This window comes from Electrophorus electricus, chromosome 21, assembly GCF_041902795.1.
Source record: "Electrophorus electricus isolate QZ-2024a chromosome 21, ASM4190279v1, whole genome shotgun sequence".
In the NCBI taxonomy this organism is placed as follows: Eukaryota; Metazoa; Chordata; class Actinopteri; order Gymnotiformes; family Gymnotidae; genus Electrophorus; species Electrophorus electricus.
Window position 1 is genome coordinate 4,920,001 of NC_137517.1, and position 23,930 is coordinate 4,943,930.

Sequence of the window (23,930 nt, forward strand, 5' to 3'; positions counted from 1 at the left end):
GAAAACAGGGGGGTGAGGAGGCTTAAAAAGTTGTATTTGATACAGTCGAGGAATATGTGTACTCAGTGTTACCAAACACACACACACACACACACACTCACCGATATCATTCCGTCCTCCTTGCACTGTTGCGACAGGTCTCGGATGCCGTTGACGAAGAGCTTGTTGGCACTGACATATGCCTTCCCTGCTTCAATCATCCCACTGCACAGCTTCACCAGCTAGGGGCAGAAAGAGAGAGAGAGAGAGAGAGGGAGAGAGAGAGAGAGAGAGAGAGAGAGAGAGAGAGAGACAGAGACACAGACAGACAGAGCGAGCAGGAGAGACAGAATAATTCACTCACCCTGTGATTTATTTTGCATGCTGATACGTCAGCGAAGATGATCTTTTCCATCGATCAATCTCGACTTCTGTGCTCTGGCTTTTTGGTTCTATCAGCTACCACATTCATGCCTCAATAAAACTCAGTGATTCAAATCACACAATCTAACGTCAGAGGGAGCACACACTCTTCCTAAACCCTGAATCACAGTAATACCCACAATGATCCCCCTGCACGGACAGAAACACGTTACAACACCCCCCCCCACACACACACACACAGACACGACAAATGCACTTTCATCTCACTAATGTGCCAATTAAGATCACACACAAAGTCTATAGCGAGCACTTCTCACTTTCCCCATGTGGGACAGATCAGTAAGCATTTGCACAGGGACATCCCATGTGGTCACATGTTTGCTTTAAGCCTTCAATTATTACTCTAGGTCCTGTGTGTGTGTGTGTGTGTGTGTGTGTGTGTGTGTGTGTGTGAGAGAGAGAGAGAGAGAGAGAGAGAGAGAGAGAGAGAGAGAGATAGAGTGTGTGTGTGTGTGTGTGTGAGTGTGTGAGAGAGAGAGAGAGAGAGAGAGAGAGAGAGAGAGAGAGAGAGAGAGAGAGAGAGAGAGAGAGAGAGAGAGAGAAGTGCATTCTCAGATGGCTTGCATGTGTGAGACTGCACAAGAACACAGTCATCTGACTCTGGAGTCATCACACTGTGGCTTACATTGTTATACATCTAACTCAGAGCAGAAGTGGAGTGTTGTGATTTATTTAGCTTATTTCTCCCATTCCTTCCCTTTTGTTTGGCCTGTGTGGATTCATTCTCTCTCTCCCTCCCTCTCTCTCCCTCTCCCTCTCCCTCCCTCTCTCTCCCTCCCTCTCCCTCTCCCTCCCTCTCTCTCCCTCTCCCTCCCTCTCTCTCCCTCTCTCTCCCTCTCTCTCCCTCCCTCTCTCTCCCTCTCCCTCCCTCTCCCTCTCCCTCCCTCTCTCTCCCTCTCCCTCCCTCTCCCTCTCCTTCCCTCTCTCTCCCTCTCCCTCCCTCTCTCTCCCTCTCTCTCCCTCTCCCTCCCTCTCTCTCCCTCTCCCTCCCTCTCCCTCTCCCTCCCTCTCCCTCCCTCTCCCTCCCTCTCTCTCCCTCTCCCTCCCTCTCTCTCCCTCTCCCTCTCCCTCCCTCTCCCTCCCTCTCTCTCCCTCTCTCTCCCTCTCCCTCCCTCTCTCTCCCTCTCCCTCCCTCTCCCTCTCTCTCCCTCTCTCTCCCTCTCCCTCCCTCTCCCTCCCTCTCCCTCCCTCTCTCTCCCTCTCCCTCCCTCTCCCTCTCCCTCCCTCTCCCTCCCTCTCCCTCACTCACACCAAGGCACCAGGGCAATAGGCAATGTGGCTGCACTCCCAGCCAGGGAACGTCCATTCCTGTTCCTTCTCACACTTCGGTTCCAAAACCCCAAACTGTGTGAGCAAACACACAACGTCCCTGAAAGAGTCCCCCCCTCCCCCCGAAGCCTAACAACGTGCAACATCGCCGCATTTATGCACGAGAAAGTAAACCTACGCTACCATCACAAACCTCTAACTCGCCTCTTAGCCTAGTATTGATAGTATTGACTAGTTTGCGCCTGCCGTAACCGCTCAGACCATTTCGCTATGGATACGACACTAAGCATTTTTGAGAAAGCTTCCAGTTCATACCGTTGCCGCGGTTGCAGGAGGGGAGGGACGGTAACCGTCTCAGGACGCCCCGCTGTCCTGCTCTGCGTGATCTAACTGTCTACTTGTCCTGTAAGTACATAAGCCACCTACTGCATCTGGGAAGAGAACTCTAAGGCCAAAACAACAACAATCCACGAGGTCCAACACGAGACCTAAAACCGGCTCTCAAAAATACCAATGAGGTAAATGGGACAAATTACTGGGCTATTTAGGCCCGACCACTGTTCACTGCCTCAGCGCAAATCATTACGGTCCAAAGAACAAATGATCACATTTCAGACGAACAGACTGAAGACGTAGGGGAGACAGAAGCATGGTGTAATCTTTCTAACACTGTCACTGAGGAAATAAAAATGCTTGCAGTGTCTGAGAAATCGTTGGCACGGTAAAATGTGAATGACCTTTAATGTTACATAGCTAGCTAGCCTGGTATTTCTTGTCCAAATGACCCACAGGTGGGCTAGTTTGCAAACAAACACAGCAGAGGACCATGCATGACCAAATGTCTCTGGTATCACTCATTGCTTGCTAGCTAATGTTAAACTGGGATTAGTTAGTACTAGCTGTGGGCCAGCCCACTGGGGTCTAGCTGCTAGGTGGTCCCGCAAACCTCAAACTACTGAGATTTTGTAAACCACAATGTATGCAAAAGGAGGGGAGCAGTAATCCAATCTGACAGCTGTCACTCAAAGTGATTGGGACCAGATGGGCCAGTGACATCACGGGCATTAGCCGGGCATCTGCTCTCTTGATTGCAGACAAACAGTAGTCAGACTACTGTGTTATAATGGACAGTCTCTTTTCCATACTCTCTATAGGATCATTTAAAACACCCCCCCCCCCCCCATATATATATATATATATATATATATATAAATCACTGTGATTCGAAATTGATTGAGTGCGATTCTAAGTTGATTCAATGGCTATAAAGCAAAAGAAGAATAGGACCATGTGTATTTTGGTGAATTTGCTTACATTTTTCAGCTAGTAAAACAGTTGCACTTCAGTTAAACAGGGTTATAGTCAGAATGTCCATGAAATCATCCTCCCTGTCCACCACACACACGTTGAGCAACAACCGCCACTGTGACCTAAGAACCTTGTATACTTTTAAAGAGAAAACAGTAAAGTGGGAAAACATTTCCCACCACAGTTCTGTTCCCAAAGACCCGCCCTTTGGTGGGCCAGGAAATGACCACCTGACCCTGCGGCGGCGGCAGATGATTTTAGTGCTTGACCGTGAAATGAGACTCCTGTAGTGCAAATGCCCAGCGTCTCATCAGTACGGGTGAGAAGAAAAGCCATTTTTAACCAGCTGCCCTGTTATCATGTTGTGCTGTAGCATAAAGCAGAGGGAGGAGCCGGGACAATCTGAGGGAGGGGCCGAGACGAGGAGCTAAGAGACCAGCTGGGGGAGGAGTTGAAGGCGGGGCTGAGGGCGGGGCTGAGTGAGATTGAGGGAGGGGTCTCAGTTTACCTTGTCTAACTTAGCTTCGATCTCCACTACTTCAGTTTCCACCTCATCGATGTTCGCCCTGGAAAACAAAGCATAACGCAGTCGGTCTGTTATTTCTGCAAATGTTCAAACTTCAAAATATGTGGGTTTGCTTTGCTGGGGTTTGTTTTGTGTAATGATATTGATTTATGGCATCAATTTCTCAAAACTGATTATATCTTTCCCTGAATTGATCCAAACCTTCATATCTCATTCTTAGAGTCTGAGTTCAATCTATTTAACATACAAACAGCTCACTGAAAGCTTTCAGATGGCAGAATGAAACCAAATCTACAACAGTCCGAGTGCTTAAGCCACGCCCACAGTGCATAAGGATGCTGCTGACGGATATTAACGTGTCGTTGGCAAACAAAGGACATTTTCTCTGAAACTCCCTGAGTTTAAAGGTCTATTATCTCCACAGAAAAGTGTGTGCAAGTTGGTTCTTGTGTCTTGGCTGTATACAGGTTGTCAGCTGGAGATGTTAAGAGGGCACAGAGTCGTAACAACCTTCTGGTTACAATGCCAACTATAGAGAACGAAGAGCAGTGGCTTCCTTGGGGAAATAGCTAAACTCTAGTACACACTTATTGCCAAGCACTAAAGTGGTTTGCAATGATCTGCGTATGATTGGCTGGATTGGACGGAACTTGACTTGTATGGTGATTTGAGAGGGAGATGGACTGGCTTTATTAGTTGAGAAAAGGAGTGAGCACAGGGAGGGAGCCAGCTGATGTGGAAGTTGAAGTTCTTCATACGTGGATTTAAACTTTAAAGGATTTGACTCCTGCCTCAGCTCGCGTTTCCTGCCCTGGTTACTCTCTGGAAGATGAGGGCATAAAGCTAACGGTCTGAAGTTAAAAACATACCATGCACGCCAGCACGTTATGCAATGCAGGCACTGCCCTGGGCATTTTCTAGATGTTAAGACCTCTCATGTCAAAGACACCGGCCCAAGAAATCGTGTATAGTGCTGATTCGGAGGCAGGAGTAACGTGGGATATCAGAGCTCACAAAGTTCTCCCTGGAGAAGGATGGAGTCTCCTTTATTCTTCAAATGGCAGCATGGCCTAAATCTGTCGGTATTTCTGACACTGAATGGGTCTAAGAAACAGCTGAGAAACACACCCGCTGTGAGACAGTCGGTGCGCGCATGTATGTGTGTGTGCGCGAATTGCACACACGAGCACGCGTATTTTTCACCGGAGTGTTGATGAGTGATGGAATGGAGGATGGCGGTCCTCGGTAATTTGACAGAGGAAGAGAGAGAGAGAGAGAGAGAGAGAGAGAGAGAGAGAGCGAGAGAGAGAGGCTAACCACAGTGCATGGCTAAATCAGCTCAATAGCCAACAAAGGCCAGACGACCACACCCACAGCCTTGGGGGAGCCTCCACACCTGCGTCTATGAGCGTCTGCGCGATGAGTGTGAGCGACTGTTTCTAAAGAACGTGGACGTGAAGGTGTTTGTTTAGAAATGTGAAATGATGGAGTGCGTACGCCAGCCCCCACCCTCCAAGCTGGTGGACATGCCCCACTTTTGGAACACAGCTGTGATATCCCTGGGTCGTTGTCATGGAAGAAATCGCAGGATGAACGGAATGATAAGATCCTGCTCTAGAGTGATGCAAATCAGATGTAGACTGAGAGATGGAGAGCTACTCTCTCACACACACACACACACACACACACACACACACACACACACACACACACACACACACAAGCACGCACACACACACACGCACGCACGCACGCACACACGCACGCACGCACGCACGCACACACACACACACACACACACGCGCGCGCACGCACGCACGCACGCACGCACGCACACACACACACACACACACACACACACACACACACCCCCGAGCTGTGATAGCCCTCTTGGCTGTATGTAAATGACTTCCTCTCCCTGATGCCTGTCCTATATCCAGCATTGCACAGCAGCCCCAGCCCTAACCAACACAACCCCAACACAACCCCAGCCCTACCCAACACAACCCCAACACTGCCCAACACAACCCCAGCCCTACCCAACACAACCCCAGCCCTACCCAACACTGCCCAACACAACCCCAGCCCTACCCAACACAACCCCAACACAACCCCAACCCTCCCCAACACAACCCCAGCCCTACCCAACACAACCCCAACCCTCCCCAACACAACCCCAGCCCTACCCAACACAACCCCAACACTGCCCAACACAACCCCAGCCCTACCCAACACAATCCCAACACTGCCCAACACAACCCCAACCCTCCCCAACACAACCCAATCAACCCCAACAAACACTTTCTAATGCAACCCCAACCCTCCCCAACCCAACACCAACACCACGCAACACGGAGCCACGTTTTTTAGAACGATAACAGCATTCTACATCTTTGAAGACAAATGCGTATGAACTTTTTGTCAAATGTATTTGAAAGTATGAAATATAACTGCCAACATGCCCAATATGAAAGGCCTGAGTATGAAAAAAAACAAAAACAAAACAACTACACCAGAACCTAGCCGATCAAACTGGACGCAGAGGTTGCCAGGTTGGAATGGGTGTGTGTGATGCCCCGGACACGGGGCTTCAGCTGCTCCCTCTCTGACCCCAGACTCTCACCTCCTCCCTCCATCCCGCCAGTCCCTCTGCCACTGTCTACTTTCTTTGCTTTTCCGTCTTGTCTTTTTTTCCGTCCGCCTTCCTCTGCCGAGTGCGTTTCGTCGCCCACGAGGCTACCAGGAAACGCACGCGCCCCCCTGACCTCCTGCCGAAGCGGTCCCCTGTAACCATGACGACCGCTGCACGGGAGGCGGGGCTGACCCCTCTCCCTGCTGCCGGCAGCGCGGGCCCCGTCTGTCCTGATGTACTGCCACTGCTGTGAACAGAGAGCCCTCCCCACAATACCGCCATGACAGTCACTGGATAGCCATCGTATCGCCCAGAGACTCACTGATGTTTAATAAGACATCATATAAAGGAAAGCGCAGGTTGCTTCACAGCATACAACTCAAAGGAACTACAAAGGTGAGCAATCGTGCTGCCTAAATGGATTTTGATTTTGAAACCACCAATTGCTAAATTGGCTCAACACTAATTGTTGGATTCAGATGAAAGGGGACTATTAAAGCGGACTATTGCCACGGGCAACCACAGCGCACTTCTGGGCTCGAGCGCACCCCGGGGTGGGGACGCACGCTGCCGCGTAGACACTGGAGAGGGGGGAGCCCAGGATCTAGCAGTGAGCCCAGGAATTTTGTAACGGGATCAATCCCAGCTGACGGCTGCCGTCACCACGCCCTTGGGCAGAACCCGTAACCAGAAGCTATTCCAAAGTGTCTTCGTTGGTTTAACAATGACCATAATATTACTATGCAAAAGCCTCAGGTAAATACAATCAAACACTTCACTACAAATCCTAAGAGACACTCGTATTGCTATCCAAGACTCTTGCATTCCAGCGTCAAGGTACCGACGTTCCGTTTGTCAGTCTGGTAGGGCTATCGGAGGACAAAGCAAACATTACCTCATGCCTCTACGCTGTCTTGTTCTGGTTGCAGTTGCCAGTCTGGCAGTCTGGGTTTAGAACAAAGAAACAGCTGAGAACAGACCAGTGGGCAGAATTTGGCAGCTACGGGACTTGGCTGTGGTATTGGTGTCGTGCGTGTAAACCCACGTTCTGACCCGTACGTTTTTGCCAGGAAGGACCAGTTAAGACGGGCACTGCCCTACCCAGCCGGGTGCCAGTCGTAAAGTACACAGACTTCCTCCAGCTCCATCAAACACACTTTTAGGGAAAGGGGGTGTGTTTTGCCTTTCTGACACCTCAAGCAACCACAGAGAACACTAAGGAAATGTCTAAGATATAAAAACTGCATGGAAACACAGTCACACCTAACACGTTCATGTCTAAACCCTGTAGTTCTCCTAAGTGCCATTACATTTATGCAGAGGCTATGCTTGAAATGGAAACACATTAATGTGCCAGGCATGACATTAAGTCCAAAATGACTGGCGTGTTACTCCGCTTTCCACATGAGTTTATTCTCCTCTACACCCAGTACCTCTGCAGGCCTCCAGTGCTGGAAAATTCAACATTTTATATCTTAAAGAAAATACGTATCCCGTGTGTCACTTCGATTAAAATATGAGTAAGGTCCAGCTGATTTGAGGGGATGCGAAGGTCTAGACTTCCCCATTCTCGAACGGACTCAACGTCACATCCTCTCCTGAGACGCGATACCACCGGAAAGGCTAACTGGAGCCACGGTTCAGGAGCTTGTCGGAGTGGTACCAGGAGAGGGTTCTGTGGTGGGGGAGAGGCAGCGGCTCTCTGGGCCGTTTTTTCAGGCACTCTTTTGCAGTCTCGTTTGGGCTGTTTTTGGCGTAACGTCCCCCTGAGGTATCAGGGCGGACACGAAGGGACGGCTTCCAGAACGCCGGCAAGGCGGCTCTAGGCTGCTCTTTGAAGCTCGGCCTCCACGGCGCTCCTTTATGAAGCGCCCTCACAGAGGGACGTTTCTGGGCGGTCCCGGGCCCGGGACACCACGGTCTCGGGTCTCCTCCCAAATGCTGCTCAGTCCGTCAGCGAGAGCCAGCATCGCACCGAGCGTCCACGCCTCCGGTAGCGTCCCCAGAGCAGACGCGCCGGCTTATGCCAGGATTAATCGCTCATGCTCTGACGACGTTGCACTACGCCAACTGCAGCTGACCCCGGCCAAGCACGGCAGCTTGCCATAGTGTAATTATGACTACGCAGCAGTTCTGCTCGACATCGCAACATCGATACATAAACCAATATACTGACCTCTGTCCTGATATTTAAATATATCAATTTACACATTCGATTCTCCACAGCCTCTTTTGATTTTTGCTGCTTGATGTCCTTTCTTTCATCATATACTATATACGTGTGAAATTATATATATATATACACACACACACACACACACACACACACACACATTTGATTAATGTGAATATCCACCATGCTTTATTTTAAGAGGCGTTTGACTTGTTTCACTTGTACACGGCTAAATTACTGACAGCTCATTTTGCTGAATTCCCTTTGAGGAAAAGGTGCTAAGCTTCCCAGCTGGAGTAAGCGCCTTTAATCCTCTGCATCACATCCTTGACCCAGTTCAGAGGTTTGCTTGGAATGAAGGCTCTTTTATGGACAGTTCCTTCATCCTGGCCCAGCACTGAAATCTACTTACTGGTTTCAAATGTGTGATCCTATGTTCATGAGTTAGGAATTTAGTGCCATAAAATTCATGCCATAATTCTGCATTTCAGAATCATAAAAGCTCTGTTTCTGAGCGAACAAACTTTAGACCAGGCCAGTACAGACAGGTATGTCGAAAGGATATGGCTTCTTGTCAACATTTCAGATGTGATAAATTAGAAACAGTGAACAGATCTCATTGTTGGCATTGTAACTGTGGTCTGATTGATACATTTGGGCCGCATTTGGACCAAAGCATCCAAGCTGGGGCCAGCATGGCTTCTCCACACGTGCACGACTCCCTCCCACAGCCGGAGTGAACTGGGACCACTCAACCAGTTCATCCAGCAGGCCCTGTAATGCTACAGTGTTTTCAGAGAGTCTTCTAGCCATCAGATTGGAGCTAACTTCAGCACGGAGGTCTAAAAAGGCGAAACCTTTGTGTGTGTGTGTGTGTGTGTGTGTGTGTGTGTGTGTGTGTGTGTGGTGGGGGGGCACTCCTTCATCACGGCCCTGAAACACAACACAACACAACAGCAACTAGGTGGGGAAGCTAAAAGGAAAGTGTGTGTGTGTGTGAGTGGGGTAGTGTGTGTGTGTGAGTGGGGTAGTGCTGTCTTCTCCATCTCTTTTTTGGCTTGCAAGGTGCTTTCTTCACCTGAGCGAGCGCTGACCCCTCCAAAGTCAACACGCTTCGCGGCCGGAACAGCGTCCGGCGAGACGCTGGAAATTTCGTCTGCTCTTGTCTGCCTCGTTTCCCCACCCCTCGCCACACAGCTCCGCCTTCACCCCACCCACACCCCGCCCACTCTACTCCCACACCCCGCCCACGCTCTCCCCGGTTAAATCTGCCCGCCAAAACCGTTGACAGCCTTGGGTGGTGAATTTTGGCCAGCTGTGCAGTGTTGCGCAGCCCGGCAGGACACTGGTCCGGCAGGACAGCTGAGAATGTGTCCGTTGGACAGCCTTTCCTTTCAAAGGAGGAACAGCATGCTTGCTGTGCGAGAGGCAGCCATTAAGTCCCAGCATGCTCAGAGACGCTGTAAATCACGGTAAGTTATTACTGCTGTCTAACGGCCATTCTGGACACCGGTCAAAGCACATGCATTCTCATGTGGTCAGTGAGAGTTCAGAAAGAGCGAGACAGCGAAGCTTTCTTTTCTGGGGACGCTCAAACTTAAATCACCTTATCTCAGTTCTCAAGAAATGAAACACACACCTTGCATACAGCAAATACAAAAGATGTGGACTAGAATCCACTTTGGAGGCAGGTAATAAAAGCCCCAGAGTTGTGTTCCGGTGTCTTTAAAAGCTACACGACCATTTTAGAGTTTTCTTCATTTGTACTGCTGTCCAGGAGTCACCAGCATCTTTGCGGTGTTCTAATTCACACACACACACACACACACACACACACACACACACACACACACACACACACACACACACACAGCGTGGAAAGCCAAAAGCTCTCTCTGGTCCCAGGGGCCAGACGGCACTCGGTCACGCCCCGACGAGCGGCTCCCATGGCTTGCGAAGCTCTCAGGCCGGAATCCTGCAGAGCATCCGGCTGGGCTAGCGCCCGTCACTGGAGGAATGCTCCCTCCCCCTCCAGCCAGGGCCGGCTGCTGAGGTGGGGGCCAACAGAGCCCCCCACCTCCTCTAGCTTCGGGTTTGCTGTCGCGGTCACGGTTTCTCTTACGCACAAGTCCACGGCTTTGCCGCTCCGACTTGGAGCTCAGCGTACTCACAGCCAGGACTTAAAGTATCCTTTTGCCTTCCTCGAGTGGACTTTAGTGATTTTAAATTTTGAAATGGACTAAGGACTGTACTGGTTTCGCAGCACTCCATGCAACTTTGGAGCAGAAGCGAGTGTGAAAATCACTTCCTTCCTGTCATCCGCCGCCAGGCCGTGCTGCTCCAGCCGATAATGCTGGGTTGGAACGATCCATCGACGGCCTGATCCGTTACGCGGGGGTGTGCTTCTCGGAGGCCGTCTTTTACCTTCAGCACTGTGAGAATTTCCAGCAAAATGAAAACGGTGCTGCTTTATTTTCTCCGGTCACACGTTTATTTTTAAGATAAAGTTAGCACGGGCTGCCGAGGAAATGTTGCATTATTCAAAAGAGGCTGTTGACCAACCCTGCTACAGTAACGTAGTTACAGTGAAACGCTGTGCTATAATACTATATTTAGAGACATATTTTTTAGATATTTTATCCAGAGCACACCAATAAAAGTTACATTTCACTGCAACTACACTGTCTGCTCTGCAATGCATCATATGCCAGTATGATTCACAAGAAACCCAGTCAGCACCCACAGGGTTGCTAATGACTCCATTAGTCACACTCAGTTTGGCTGAGTCCAATGGAGCCAAAGGCTAAGTGTGACCCTTCCGATGCTAACCTCTGACCTCTGAGAGAGCAGCTGGCCCTGCCCCGCCTCATCGCGCCCGAGATCAGACTGCCCGACACCACTTAGAGATGCTGACAGCAGGAGGCTACAGTCGCCCCAAACCTCCCCCTCACACACACACGCGCAATCACATACACACTCTCTCTTTCTCTCTCTCTGTATCTCCCTCCGGTCTCAAGGGAGGCGGGGTCAGCCTTGAGCGTTTTTTCCCGCTCTTTTTTCCTGATGTTTGCCAGATACAACAAACTCTTGCCCCTGTGTCTCTGCAACGGATTTTAAAAATATGGACTCCGGTACTTTAAGGCCCAGATAGCTAACAGGAGAACAGCACGCCCAGGGAACACGCCGGGTGCCTCCTGGCCTTCCGGCGCTGCAGTTATGCAAAGACGTCTGTTAACTGGAGTCTCACCAAAGAGCAATTTGCCACAGCAGAAGTCTCATGACAGACCACGAGCCCACCACCAGATACAAACAGCGCATGTATTGTGGGCAAAGCGACTTGTATTAAAAGTTCGTATGGAAATCTGATAACAGTAAAATTCATCTTATAGCAAATGTGCCAGAAGAAGGCAATATGTTTCAGTTTGAGGGCAGTTCTTAAGTTATAAACAATACCACCCGTGCTTTTATTCTGCCTGCGTAGAATTCTAAAAATAACTGCTGTCATTCTGTGTCTAAGCCACACGTTTATCAAAGCATCTGGGACACTTGATGCAGCACCTCAGCAAATGAATGGCTGATAAATTCATATGAGGTGCCCTGAGTGTATATTACGGATTCACTCAGGCCACTTGTGCATATCAATGTGCACATCTGAGTGTGCATGAGTGCTCCTCTGAGCACGCATATTAGTGCTCATCCTAGTGTGCACGAGTGCACATATGAGCACACATATTAGTGTGCATGAGCGTGCATATGAGTGCGCATATGAGTGAAATGAATAAATTAATTAAGAAAGAAATGAATAATGCATGCTATCAAGCATGAAGCCTTGTTGCTTCGATTGCTTACTTAGCTTTTGGTGGTTTCGTTCCTCTCTCGTGGGCTCTAGAGGGGAAGGCGGAGCTTTCCAGCACACGTGTCCGTAACACACGCATATGCTTCACTGAGAATGAGAGGGAACCCCTGCCAAATGCTCGCTCTTGTCTTCGGACCCAACAGCTCACCCACCCTCCAGCTTTGGAATTACAGTTGTCTGCACTTCCCTGCTCGTCTCCAGACAGACTTTAGATTTTGCTCTTTGTTTTGTTTTCTCTTGCAACTTCTGTTTTTTTTTTTATCCTTCAGGAGTGTTTTTCTCCCTACAATTAGTTAGGCATGGTCAGACATTCTTTGTCTCGCTATCAGAATTCCCATCGGTCCGAGTGTTGACATTACTCATGAGGAAAGTGGTCATCATGCCAGGGTGTTGCAGGGAAAATCTTGTGGCACTGTGGGCTAAATGAGGTGGGGGGGCTGCTCCCCTCCTGTCTCCGCAGCAGCTTCGCCGGGAGACGCAGGCCCAGACACCAGCCGCTGCTCAAAACCTCAAAACCACGCAGCCGGAGTGTTCTTCCCGCACCTCGGAATAGCACGCAGCTGGACAAAAGCTGTGTGTAGGAGACGCCTCGCTCCCCTGGGATCAAATCACCCTGCGGATTGTATCACCTTCCACTGTCTGCGGGTGGAAACTCACACACGACCGCGTTAAAACACCCGGAGAACTTTAGGCGCAGAGCAACTAGTGTACAACCTAATCTTGCCTCCTGCACCCAGATCAGATCCATAAAATAGCAATAAAAACAAAAGAGGAATGAAACGTTATGTCGACGACAAACTACAAGCTAATATCTGAAAAAAGAAACAAAAAAACCCCAACTAAACACGAACCTGTGTCGGCATAAAGTAAAGGAGAAATCTGAGCACTGTTTCCATCCAATGACAGGCTACTTTAATATTCCCCAGCAGATGCCTAATTAGTGTAATGCGCTGTCCTCATTAGCTCTGGACAGTTTGCGTGAACACACACAGACGAGGCGTGTGAGGGGAGACAGGCGGAGAAACAGATGGCATCGTAGCTGGGTTTGGCCAGTGGTAAAACCTCACACATCTCTGTCGCAACACACACCAAAAAAAAAAATCCCAGGTTCCTTACTCTTCAGAGGAATTTAAGGATTCCTTGACCGTTTGTTGATCTTGGGTAAGAGATTAAGATTAAATTCTTGCTCTTGCAGACACTGTGTGGGTCTCTGTTTGCTGGTCTGTAGGACCAGTCTAAGGGAAGCCTTCCTCCTCCACGGAGGGTCTGTGAAGGGCATGTGCCATTAGCCCACAGACCCTGGGGAACACACACTTCAGACATGGAGCACCGAGTTCCAACAAAGGCTTCCACGGACGAGCGGGGGTATTAACCGTTTCATGCCACCACCCAGCCAGGGTAGTGCTTTCATGGCGTTCAGTGCCAGCTATTGAGTCACTCCACAATGAGTGCAGTTAGCGCACATTCCCTGCATAACAATGTGGTGATTAATGGCAACCGTCTCTTACTGATACCCTAATATCATTTTTTAGATACCACCAGTCTATTACAGAATTGATAGTAACATCAAGAATGTTTTTGAAGTGTTCACTAGTTTTTTGGCGCTGCAGCAATATGTCAAAAATGGGAATGAACAGAGGAAGATGTCGACGTTATGAGTGGCTGGCGTAGAGGTTGCTACTGGGGGCTTACTGCTACGGCCTGCCAGACTTGGGGGGGCACACGGCGAAGGTACAGCCATCGAGGTGTCCTGGCTTGCAGAGGAGGTTCACATAAGCGCCGGGTGGTCCGTCGTGACTGCAGCGTGCGAAAATGTCAGTGGGGAAACAAGGGAGCTATGCATAAACACACTCACACATGCATACACACACGCACACACACACACACACACACACACACTCACACACACACACACACACACAGACACACTGGCTATGGGAACGACCCCACACAATACTTCATTGTCCTCGGGCACAGGCGGAGCAGAGAGGCTCAGAGCCGGGACTCCCCTGTGCTTCTGTCCTCCAAGCTGAATGGGGGAAAAAGGCCCTCACAACGCCAGCGGCCACCCCTGGATGCTTGTTCCGATATCGCATTGTGTACGGAGAAAACGCAGAATTGGAAAGTGTAAGAACCCCCCCCCCCACCCGCCCCAACCCCACACCCTTTCTCTCTTGACTTCCGGAAGCGCTAGTCTCGGGGAAACGCCCGCGTTTTTGTGGGCTTGCACTCGTAGCTCACGTAGCTAAGCTAAATCATACCAGACCCAGGGTCTCTCCCCCTTACTGCCAAAGACCGAGAGAAACGGCCCTCAGACAGTAACATGGCTGTCCAAAACACTCCACAGTCATGCAGTAGCTCTTCTCCAATTATTTTTGTTCCGGAATTAATTTAAAACATGCTCCCTGAATGGAAGCGGGAGGCGGGTGGGGTGGGGTTACTGGTTGTCCATTTAAAAACATGGTCCATAAAACCAGACGCGTGACCACCGATTACAAAAGACCTTCAAGAACAACAATAATGAACAAAAATAGTGAGACAAAGAAAGAGAGTGGGAGGAGCTATAGGTCCCATCCAGGTGTTTCCTCAGCGGGGCTTTCACTCATGCTCTCTTCACGTCATCGTGCACCGCCAGGATGTTGATAATCCCACTCAACTCCCACTGGACAGGGAGACAGATAAGGTCCGGATAACAACAACCAGCTTCCTGCTGCACATAAAGCATTTACATTTAACAGACACTCAGGGCAACTTAGAATGATCAATCATGTCACAGAAGTAGGCACATGCAGAGTTAGGAGTCTTGCTCAAGCACTCTTAGGGGTTTAGCGCAGAGGCCAGATAGGGGCAGGAGGATTGTTACCCATTACACCATACCATTGTATTTGTGCCCTCCAAGCGCATTTGTGTTACCACCAAGTAAGGGATGCGAACATTAGCTGATAGCCTTGATCTGTCTGTTGGCCAGAAGCCGTTCGATCCATTGCCTGTCCTACTGCCCATGTTGGCCGGGGAATGTGCACTGAGCAGTAACGCCATCCTAACGCCAAGTGATAAAGCAGCTGGAGGGTGAATGATGGCTTTTCAAGAAGGGCTGCGGGTCCCGGCGGAGGCCCGGCCCGCCGCGTGCAAACTGCTGAGCCAAAAAATCCTGGGCCACGGCTCGGTGGCTGGCAGCGCGGATTGCCGGGCCTCGGGAGGCCGTACCACTACGGGGGCCAGGGGAGAGAGGCTGGCACACCGCCAGGAGAGAGGCCCATTAAACTGAGAGCGTTACCGTGGCCCGTCAGGGGCACCGTGGGTAAACTCGCCGAGGTTACAGAAGAAAGGGCTCGCCGCCTTCGTACGCCCCGTTATGTCGCCGCCGGTTAGTCATGTTAAGTAACAAGTGCTGTTTAGAGTCTGGTAATTGTTATTCTCTTCTGTGTGACGTGATTCATTTCTATACAGTGCAGATGAGCAGGGAACAGAGCTGACTCAGTCCTGGGTGAGATCCAGCATGTTGTGAGGTCATTTGCACACACGCACACACACCCCACTCCTCCCTTCTGGCCCTGTGAATGTTTTAGCAGGCCGCGGTCAGCACCGCGAGTTTCCTGTCTGTGACCCGGAGCTTGCTGGGAGATGACGAGACCGAGCAGGGCCGCGCCCAAATCAGAACCAGACGCGGGCTGCAGAGCGGCAGGCTACAAACATGAGTCGGCAAACATCCTGGAACCAGAGGCAGGCACCTGGGCAACAGCCGAGCTGCATGACACCGTCCCACTAAGCTGTCTGTGTGTGTGTGTGTGTGTGTGTGTGTGTGTGTGTGTGTGTGTAGGGGACTCCCGAATAAAGGCGGCGAGTTCTAAACGCAGTCGGGCTCTCGTCTTCCTCACTCTGAGTAAACAGCACCGGTTCATTACGAAGCCTTAGCGATGGCGTATTGAGGGAGGCTCCGTCTATGAGCCTGGCACTGCTGGGAAGCGTTTAGTCCGGGGCATTTCCAGGAGGTTCGGAGACAGACAGAGTGCAGAGACAGGCGCTCAGCGGGGGGACCACGGTCTGCGGCGCATCCGCTTCCATTTTTCCCCGCTTCCCCACCGAGGTGCCGCCACGCCACCACGAACTCCGGGGAAAGAAAACTATTTTTACACTATTTTTTAATGCACCTAGTTTAAAAAGCTGACCACTGACATCAGCTGTAGTGGGGGTGTGAGAGTGCAGGGCGAAGCCTCGTTTGCGGTCCCCAGGAACGGTTCTGCCGCGAACCTGAGTGTTTACCAGCAAGCTGACTCACACCATCCCCAGAGGCAGCAGAACCACGTCTGGCCCGCGAGGCACTTATGGCAGCCTGCCACGACGCGAGGGCGCGGGCCAGAGGCGGAGCTTAACGCTCCCTCCCCGCCTGCTTGTCCTTCCCTGGCCACGCCCACTGCCTTCGTCTCCCCCCCCCCCCAGCACGCAGTGGCAGGAGGACCCCAGAGGCGCTGCGTTTAGCTCTCTGCTCGCTCTGTTATGGACGTCGCATGCCGCTTGTGGTGAACGGTGGTAAGGAGAGAGACCTCAGTGCCGTCACGGGTGCGGGGGTCCCTGTCATGAACACTGATGGCATTGTTGCAGAGTTGAACACAGTCCAGGGCACATGTGCCCACCACCATTTCAGGGAATGTACTGCAGTTAGTAAGTCTGACAAGCAGTAGGAGGCTTGAGTATAATATACCCATACACTGAAATAGAGCGGCGGAAGGAAAGTGTGTGTGTGTGTGTGTGTGTGTGGGGGGGGTTGTCATATTGTAAATTATATCAAATAACGTTTTGTGTTGCCACTTTAATACCTTAAAAAAAGGTAATCGCCATCCACAGGAACCCAATGGGTCTGTCCAGCTGAGATCAGATGGGGTCCGAGCTGTTACGACGAAAGCTTCAATACCTACTGTTTTAACTTTGAAGATAAAAAAAAAAAGAACTACAAGCCTGTCAGAATGGAAGCAAATTTTTCTTGGCAATCCAGTTCCTCTGACTTCTGAGTCACAGCAACGTGAACCAGCTAAGCCTGAACTATAAAAGCCGGATTTGTAGTGACTCTGTGCAAAAGAGCCCTTGGAGAGCAGCATCATAGCTGAACCTGAGGCTTCAACTACCTTTTAATTAATAAACCTCACACACACACACACACACACACACACACACACACACACACGCTTAATGAAGGCTTCCAGGCTCCAGTTTGTGTGTTGGCGTTCCTCCCTGTGGTTCTTTGTCGTGTTTCTGGGTGTTGTGTGGAGGTAAATTAGCAGGCTGTGCAGATGGAGGCAGCTCCATTCAGGCACCCAGGGACAGGAAAGACAGGCAGGCTTCACACAGAGCCCACGCAACAAAGGGATGACATCATCCCATCCCGATCATTTAGGGGTTCGCATGGCGCTCTCTGCGCTCCGTATCGCATTTCTCATTCGCTACCGCTTTCTGTTGTGCGACCGTGGCAATGTCTAGATACTTTCCAGAACCCTTAAAATTCCATGACTATATTAGGGATTGACAGACCACAAGCAACAGCCAACGCACCAACTGCATGGTTCCGGGTCCACTTTGCCCACGCGGAAAAGAGATTTGGAAATGCCCGTCAGAAATGCCCAGAATTCCCTGATAAAGAGGAAGAGCAGGGAGTCTTTCTTTGAGCCGGGCTGCTCTACCTCAGTCCTCTCGGCCTGTATTCACTCGTCAATGCCGAACCTGTGCGGTAATTACATCGGAGGGATCCTTCGGCAGCTGCGATGGATCATTTCAAAGGGACCCTGGCTGGATCTGAGGCCATGCTGGCAAAGGAACTGCATCTCCCTAAAGAGAAGACGAGCAACTGTGGATAACACCGGTAAAGTTGCGCACCTGTTGTTTTACAAGCCTTTGTCATTTCACTGAAAGATGAATTAAATGGGTAAAGTGAAAGGCATTAGGGATGGAGGATATGGATAAAAATCCCACACATGAATGCTGATTCATCAGAACCTTCTCAGACTCTCCTCTGGAATGTCTGAGAAGGTTCGGGATGTTAGAAGGCTCATTTGCATATCGCAGTATGGATATCAATATTGTGAAGGCCAGTATCATGATAATGATTAACAAATGATATACTGTGCATCCCTGGAGAATACAGAGCGACCATGGGTGCCCACCTTGGTAGGTTCTCGGGTGTCCACCTTGACACTGTGAGCCCAGGCCCAGAGACAGGAGACAATGCACCTACACTTTGGCTTTAATTGACACGTTGCTGTTTTTAATCCCATTTCTGACTTTAATCCCATTGCTAACTTTAATCCCAGTTGTTTGTGGGCGTCTTCCGTGGTCGGCTCGTGAGGCAGGCCAGTTTGGCGACACCCTTAATCAGTTGAGAAGAAGATCCTAAGGTCTTACTTACTTAAAGTCTTACTTAAAGTTTAATGGGCTGAATTAAATGTAAAGGGTATGACTGTGGTCTGGGTTGGGAACAGATACTTCTGCATAACTGCATAAATATTCTTGATAAATTTCTCTTAAAAGTCTCCTACACTACATTACATTAGCTCTACCAACTTTAATGCAGACCAAAAACAAGTCAAGTGCACCAGAGGGACTGAAGTTTTCCAGATAAGAGCTGGAGTGTGTTGGTGACGCTGGTGAGAGTCATTAACCTCCTTAGTGCAGCGTATGACTCTGTGCAGGGGAGGACAGAGTCCTGAGGTCACAAATTCAGAAGAGGAGGACGCCAGAAAGCTACAAGGAACACAACACAGGAAGCTGCTCCCATACTACGGTGGCCACAACAGGACATCATCGAGGACGGTCTCAGAAGGGAGCAGACCATTCACACATGAAAATACGTTGTTCCTTTCTGAATGGTTTCACGTGTTCCTCTGCAGTTCTCTGAACCATGCCAATCTAGCAAAACTAACAATAATATTTAAAGAATCCTGAAAGTTATAGTATGGGCTGTGGGAGTAGGATCTAAGGTATCTGAGAGACGATACATTTTCCAATTATAATAAAGTAATAGATAAATAATTTAGTTTGACATTAAACGATACACAGCAGATGTAACTGAAGTTTGCAGTTGTAACTGAGTCTTGGAAGTGATATTACAATGAATTCATTAAGGGTTTAGAAACTTATTTTCATCATATGCTGAGTCAAAACCAGTCAGCAGATGGTGCAGAGCTCACACTGTGCTCATATCAGAGGCAGGACCCTGGGCTGTATCAGACTAACGGTTCTGCCAGCTGGTATCTTAAACTCAGGAGACTGTCATGACTCATCTATGGATTACTCAGGGCTCTGAATCCAACGCCAGGGCCAGTCAGATGACTCTGTGTCACGAGGAAAAGCCGCACTGGCTCAAAGGGGCCGCAGAGTCCTGGGTTTTCTCACGAGTCCTTCCTTTGTGTTCCCCAGTCCCCTCTGGCTCCCAGATCGGCCAGTCAAGAGTTGAACAGCCTCCCCGCGGCGTTCCCCACATCCGGCAGCTGCTGCAGGAGTGGGAGTTTTTTTTTTTGGGGGGTCCACATCACCGAAGGTCAAGGCTCAAGGCTGCAAGCCACCTGGCCCTGGCGATTTGAGCTAGTGAGGCGTCAGAAGGCCAGCGGTGGCGTAGGTATGGCAAAACCGAGCGCCACTCGTGAGCAAGCAAGCTGGAGTATGTCAGAGTCCCAAGGGTCGCGGTGAACAGAAATGATGGCACACTACATTACAGAATTACTGGCTGAACATGAGCCTCTTGGATCAGTGGAATTTTCAGCTTGACGAACTTCACATCTCTGGAATCATAAGTCGTATTATATAAGGATTCCAGCACGGATGAGCTCTCGGACTGCATGCTGACAGTAAGCATCGGTTTCAGTGGTCATTGGTGCTACAAATAAAGCTACGATTTAAGCTTATCGTCACATGATTCAAAAATAGCCAGGACAAGACCACAGAGTGGTGCACGTGGCAGTATCTTTGGACACTGTGTACTGACAGGATTTTGGTGCCAGATTTTCTGTTAGTTTTCTTTCCCTGAGTTCGTCACCATTAGCAACCCCTGTATTTCAAATCCCGTTACAGGTCAGGAGCTGTTGCTTTCTAAAGGACACCATGTGACTCATGGAACACTCATAGAATTGAAACCCAGACTTGCGATGTATTCAAATTGTAATTTCCTATTCCAGTCAAGGGAATGTGTTGTCCAAGTCACAGTGGGGGTTGAACTGCAAGGTGGCTCCAATCTGCCACAAATGTCATATCTCATAGCCCAAGATTTATGACCTGTGAGAGTACATGAGGAGATACAGTGGAGTTGTTACACTTGCAAGCATACTGACATATGTAGACCAACATTAGAAGAATTTCAACCCTACAGTCATAATGTGATTAACCAATAAAGATCCTCAGCCTAAGTCGAAAAAAGGCCAGTCCACCTGGCAATGGCCTGACCGTGCAAGACTGAGCAGGCCCAGCATGCTCGTGCCAGCGGCCGGCGAAGGCCGAACAGGTCCGGGTGGCACTGATGAAAACCTGCGCCGAGGCTGTACGAGGAGGAACACGGCAGGTGTCAAAACCTCGGGTGCATGAAAGCCTCCGTGCAGCAGCCGTTAAACGCATCATGAGAATGAGAAAGAGCCCAAAGCATCCCATAATGACCCCTCACGCTCAGCCTAAGAACCAGCTCCACCCTACCCCCCCCACTCACACACCCACCCTCAACACCACCCTCTGTGATGTTATATAACAGTTCCGTTCCTTTCACCTCCACAAAGGAGCCACTAATGCAGCTGGCTCCTCTCAAGTAACTCCCTCTGCCAGATCCAGCCTGGGATCTTTCTCAACTATGTTAAGGGACTACACGAACTGAAGTTATGAGCCTCGTCGAGAACGGCTCGCCGTCCAGACTAAATAAATAATACAATACTGTACATAGAATTCAGGCGTTGACTCTGAATTCACATCATCTTCTTTCCAGGCCTGAAACCAAATCAACTGCAAACTATTAATCCGCTGTTCCGAAGCGCAAACAACAAAAAAAAAAGATGTAGATAAGAGGGGATTTGAAATGGAACTAAGAGACAAAAACGGACGAGTGGACACAGAAGAAGCATGTCTCCTCTCAGTGCTGTCCTTTTGCACATAAACACGAGGAGGTTTTTTGTAAATACCTTTCACTCAGCACTGGACAGTCCCGGGAAACAAAGCCAGATGGCAGCCATTAAGGTACTGCTAGGGAGACTGAAAGTCTTTGATTTGAAGCAGAGATCGTATCTGCCGCCTGCTCTCACACACTCTCACGGCAGCTCACTGGCCTGCCGACCCGGCCTGTGTCTCTTTCGTGTGCACGGGGTGCGCACGCACACACACACACACACACACACACACACACACACACACACACACAAAAACACCCACAGGCGCACGTGAGTGTGGTGAGCAATGGGAGCTGGTTGTATGAAGGGGATGTGGGAGCAAAGGAATGCCTTCTCTATTTATCTAACCTCCGCGGCACGGCGGGTGCAGCTCGGCGGTGGCTCTCATCCCTCCGCCCCCCGTCCCATGCTCCTCCATGCTGCAGGGATGCCCGGCGGGGCGCGGCGCTCACGCGAGAAGTGCCCACTCACTTCTGCATTCGCGCCATGCGTGTGCATCAAAGCAGGGGGCACTTCCTCACAAGCGGCCATGCGAGACGTGGTTCCCCCCTAACGTCTGCAGAGCAAGCGAGGCCATCATTTTAAAACCAGGAATGCGTGGCATCCTGCTAGAGAACATTTACATCGCTTCAAAACCAAACACATCAAAGGAATTTCCAGCCCTCACAGAAGATCTGCCACAAAAGTGAAGAACTCCATCTCACGGGGACGCGCTGCTGTGTAAAATCCTACCTTTTAACACTGCCTGGCTCCTTCAGAGACTGGGCTCCCAGCAGACTAAACTCGGCATGCCATTCTGGCCAAGTGTTCCACCGCGTTTACACAAAAGGAAACACTCATATGTTCTCCACAGAATGCTGCCCAAGGTATTCTGAGTGGGCCACCTGCTGTGTTAGAACTAAAAGGGTAAATCAGAAATGATCTCAAAGCCCAGCTCAAAAAGGAGATAAACTGTCATCGCGTTATTGCTCTTGGTGAGTGAAGTGGAGTGAGGACAATCTTCCCACCGGCCTGTAGTTCACTGCTGTCAGTGTTCCCTGTCATTTAGCCACCTGGTGTGAGCTGTCATTAACTGCATCATAAGCTCTAGTTGGGCGCTACTTCACTCTACCAGTGCAATAACCCAACCCACTCGAAGACTTGCAGTCATGCCATGCCATTAACACCCTGACAGCTGAACAACAGCGTACTAAAGACTGTCACAAACCTGCATGAAATGTTTATTTCCTGATGAAAAGCGACCGTTCTGTCAGGAAAGGTTTTACTTTCAGAGGGTCTAGAGATGGCAGTCAGACCAAAAACACATGAATATATGTGATGATCGCGATTTAAAGATGTATATAGGCTATATATGTTTATCCATTCGGGTGTAATGTAGTATAACGGACCACTGGTTGCTCCAGCGATCTGGGGGGATGCAGACCCTCATCCCAGCGCTACCAGTCACGAGCAGCCATTCATTTGTTCCACAAGAGACATTTAACGATGAGACTGCACAGAATATAACAATTCAACATTAAAGCAACACTCAGTCGTGCTACCTTATAACGGCAGGATTTTGCACACACAGATGAACACAGAATATCCCTCAAGGGTTTATCTTAGGCGGGCTGCCCACGTTAATGGGAATGTGACCGAATTAAACGCAACAGCGGCGACCCTAAAATTGTCTGTGGCCAGCAGCCTTAATAAAGCAGATGTTATCGATGTTCAGTCACTGACAGTATTTAGGCTATTAAAAAACGGCTTAATCCTGATGCCCTCCTGAGACCGAACGAGGTCAGACTAAAAGACTAATGAAGTCAGAATATCTGATTTAAAACCTACCTAAATCGGGGTGAGTCTTTGATGCAATCTTCAAAATCCACCGTCATTTTGGGTGTGAATTTGGCACTCTAGTTTAAAGCGAAAATTTCATCGCAGAGAGAGACAGAGAGCGACTCAAAACGTATAGGAGCAATCCTGTGTGCGCAGCCACTCGTCCACTGAAGGGGAGTGCTACCAGCAAGAAGCAGTACCGGGCAGTTTTCAGTCCGCTGCAAATGTGAGAGTTAGGAACCGTCGTCAAATTGTTGAATGTCTGGAAGAGAAAAACACCAGAAGTTTCACATTGTGAGGAAACTCCGTTTACTGAAATTGGATTTAGGATTAGGGCTAGGTTTAGGTAGGCATTACTAGCATTATTTAGTTACTGTAATACAATAAGCAAAAATGGAAATGCATTACATTAATGATAGAGGGCCACTGTATAAGAAGCATGCACTTCTGAGGATGATAGGAAAATAATAAGACTAACAATGTGGGAGCATTTGGATGGACCCCATAAGGATGTCTCTTTGTTTATGTGTTTGTTATGAAACCTATTTGAAAAAAAAGAGCCAAATTATTTTTTTGGTTACTGAGGTAAAAGTTAGCTATAGATGTAGTTACAAAACAATGGAAATAACTTGTGTTTCTCCACCTTAACTCGTGTTCCTCCACCTTAGCCAGTGCCTACATTATCCATCATGTGGTATACAACTGAATCCACTGGTGTACTACAGTGATCATAAAGATGCCAAGAATAACATTAGTGTTTAATACACAATCTACATTACTTTTCAGGTACACGG

General features: G+C 49.5%; 1 protein-coding gene across 3 annotated transcripts in view; it reads right to left on the reverse strand.

Moving 5' to 3' along the window:
• Positions 1 to 23,319, reverse strand: part of acap3a (ArfGAP with coiled-coil, ankyrin repeat and PH domains 3a) — a 49,401-nt gene extending 26,082 nt beyond the window's left edge. The window contains exons 1-4 of one of the 3 annotated variants that reach the window (XM_081704152.1): positions 23,146 to 23,313; positions 22,707 to 22,809; positions 3,509 to 3,566; positions 102 to 221 (exon numbers count right to left, since the gene is read on the reverse strand). In XM_081704152.1, coding sequence (XP_081560278.1) covers positions 102 to 221; positions 3,509 to 3,566; positions 22,707 to 22,747 — 219 coding nt within the window. In that variant the 5' untranslated portion in view covers positions 22,748 to 22,809; positions 23,146 to 23,313. Of the gene's footprint in view, positions 1 to 101; positions 222 to 3,508; positions 3,567 to 22,706; positions 22,810 to 23,145 lie in introns of all 3 variants that reach the window. The other 2 variants (XM_026998654.3, XM_081704151.1) reach the window with 2 other exon arrangements.
• Positions 23,320 to 23,930: the final 611 nt, after the last annotated feature.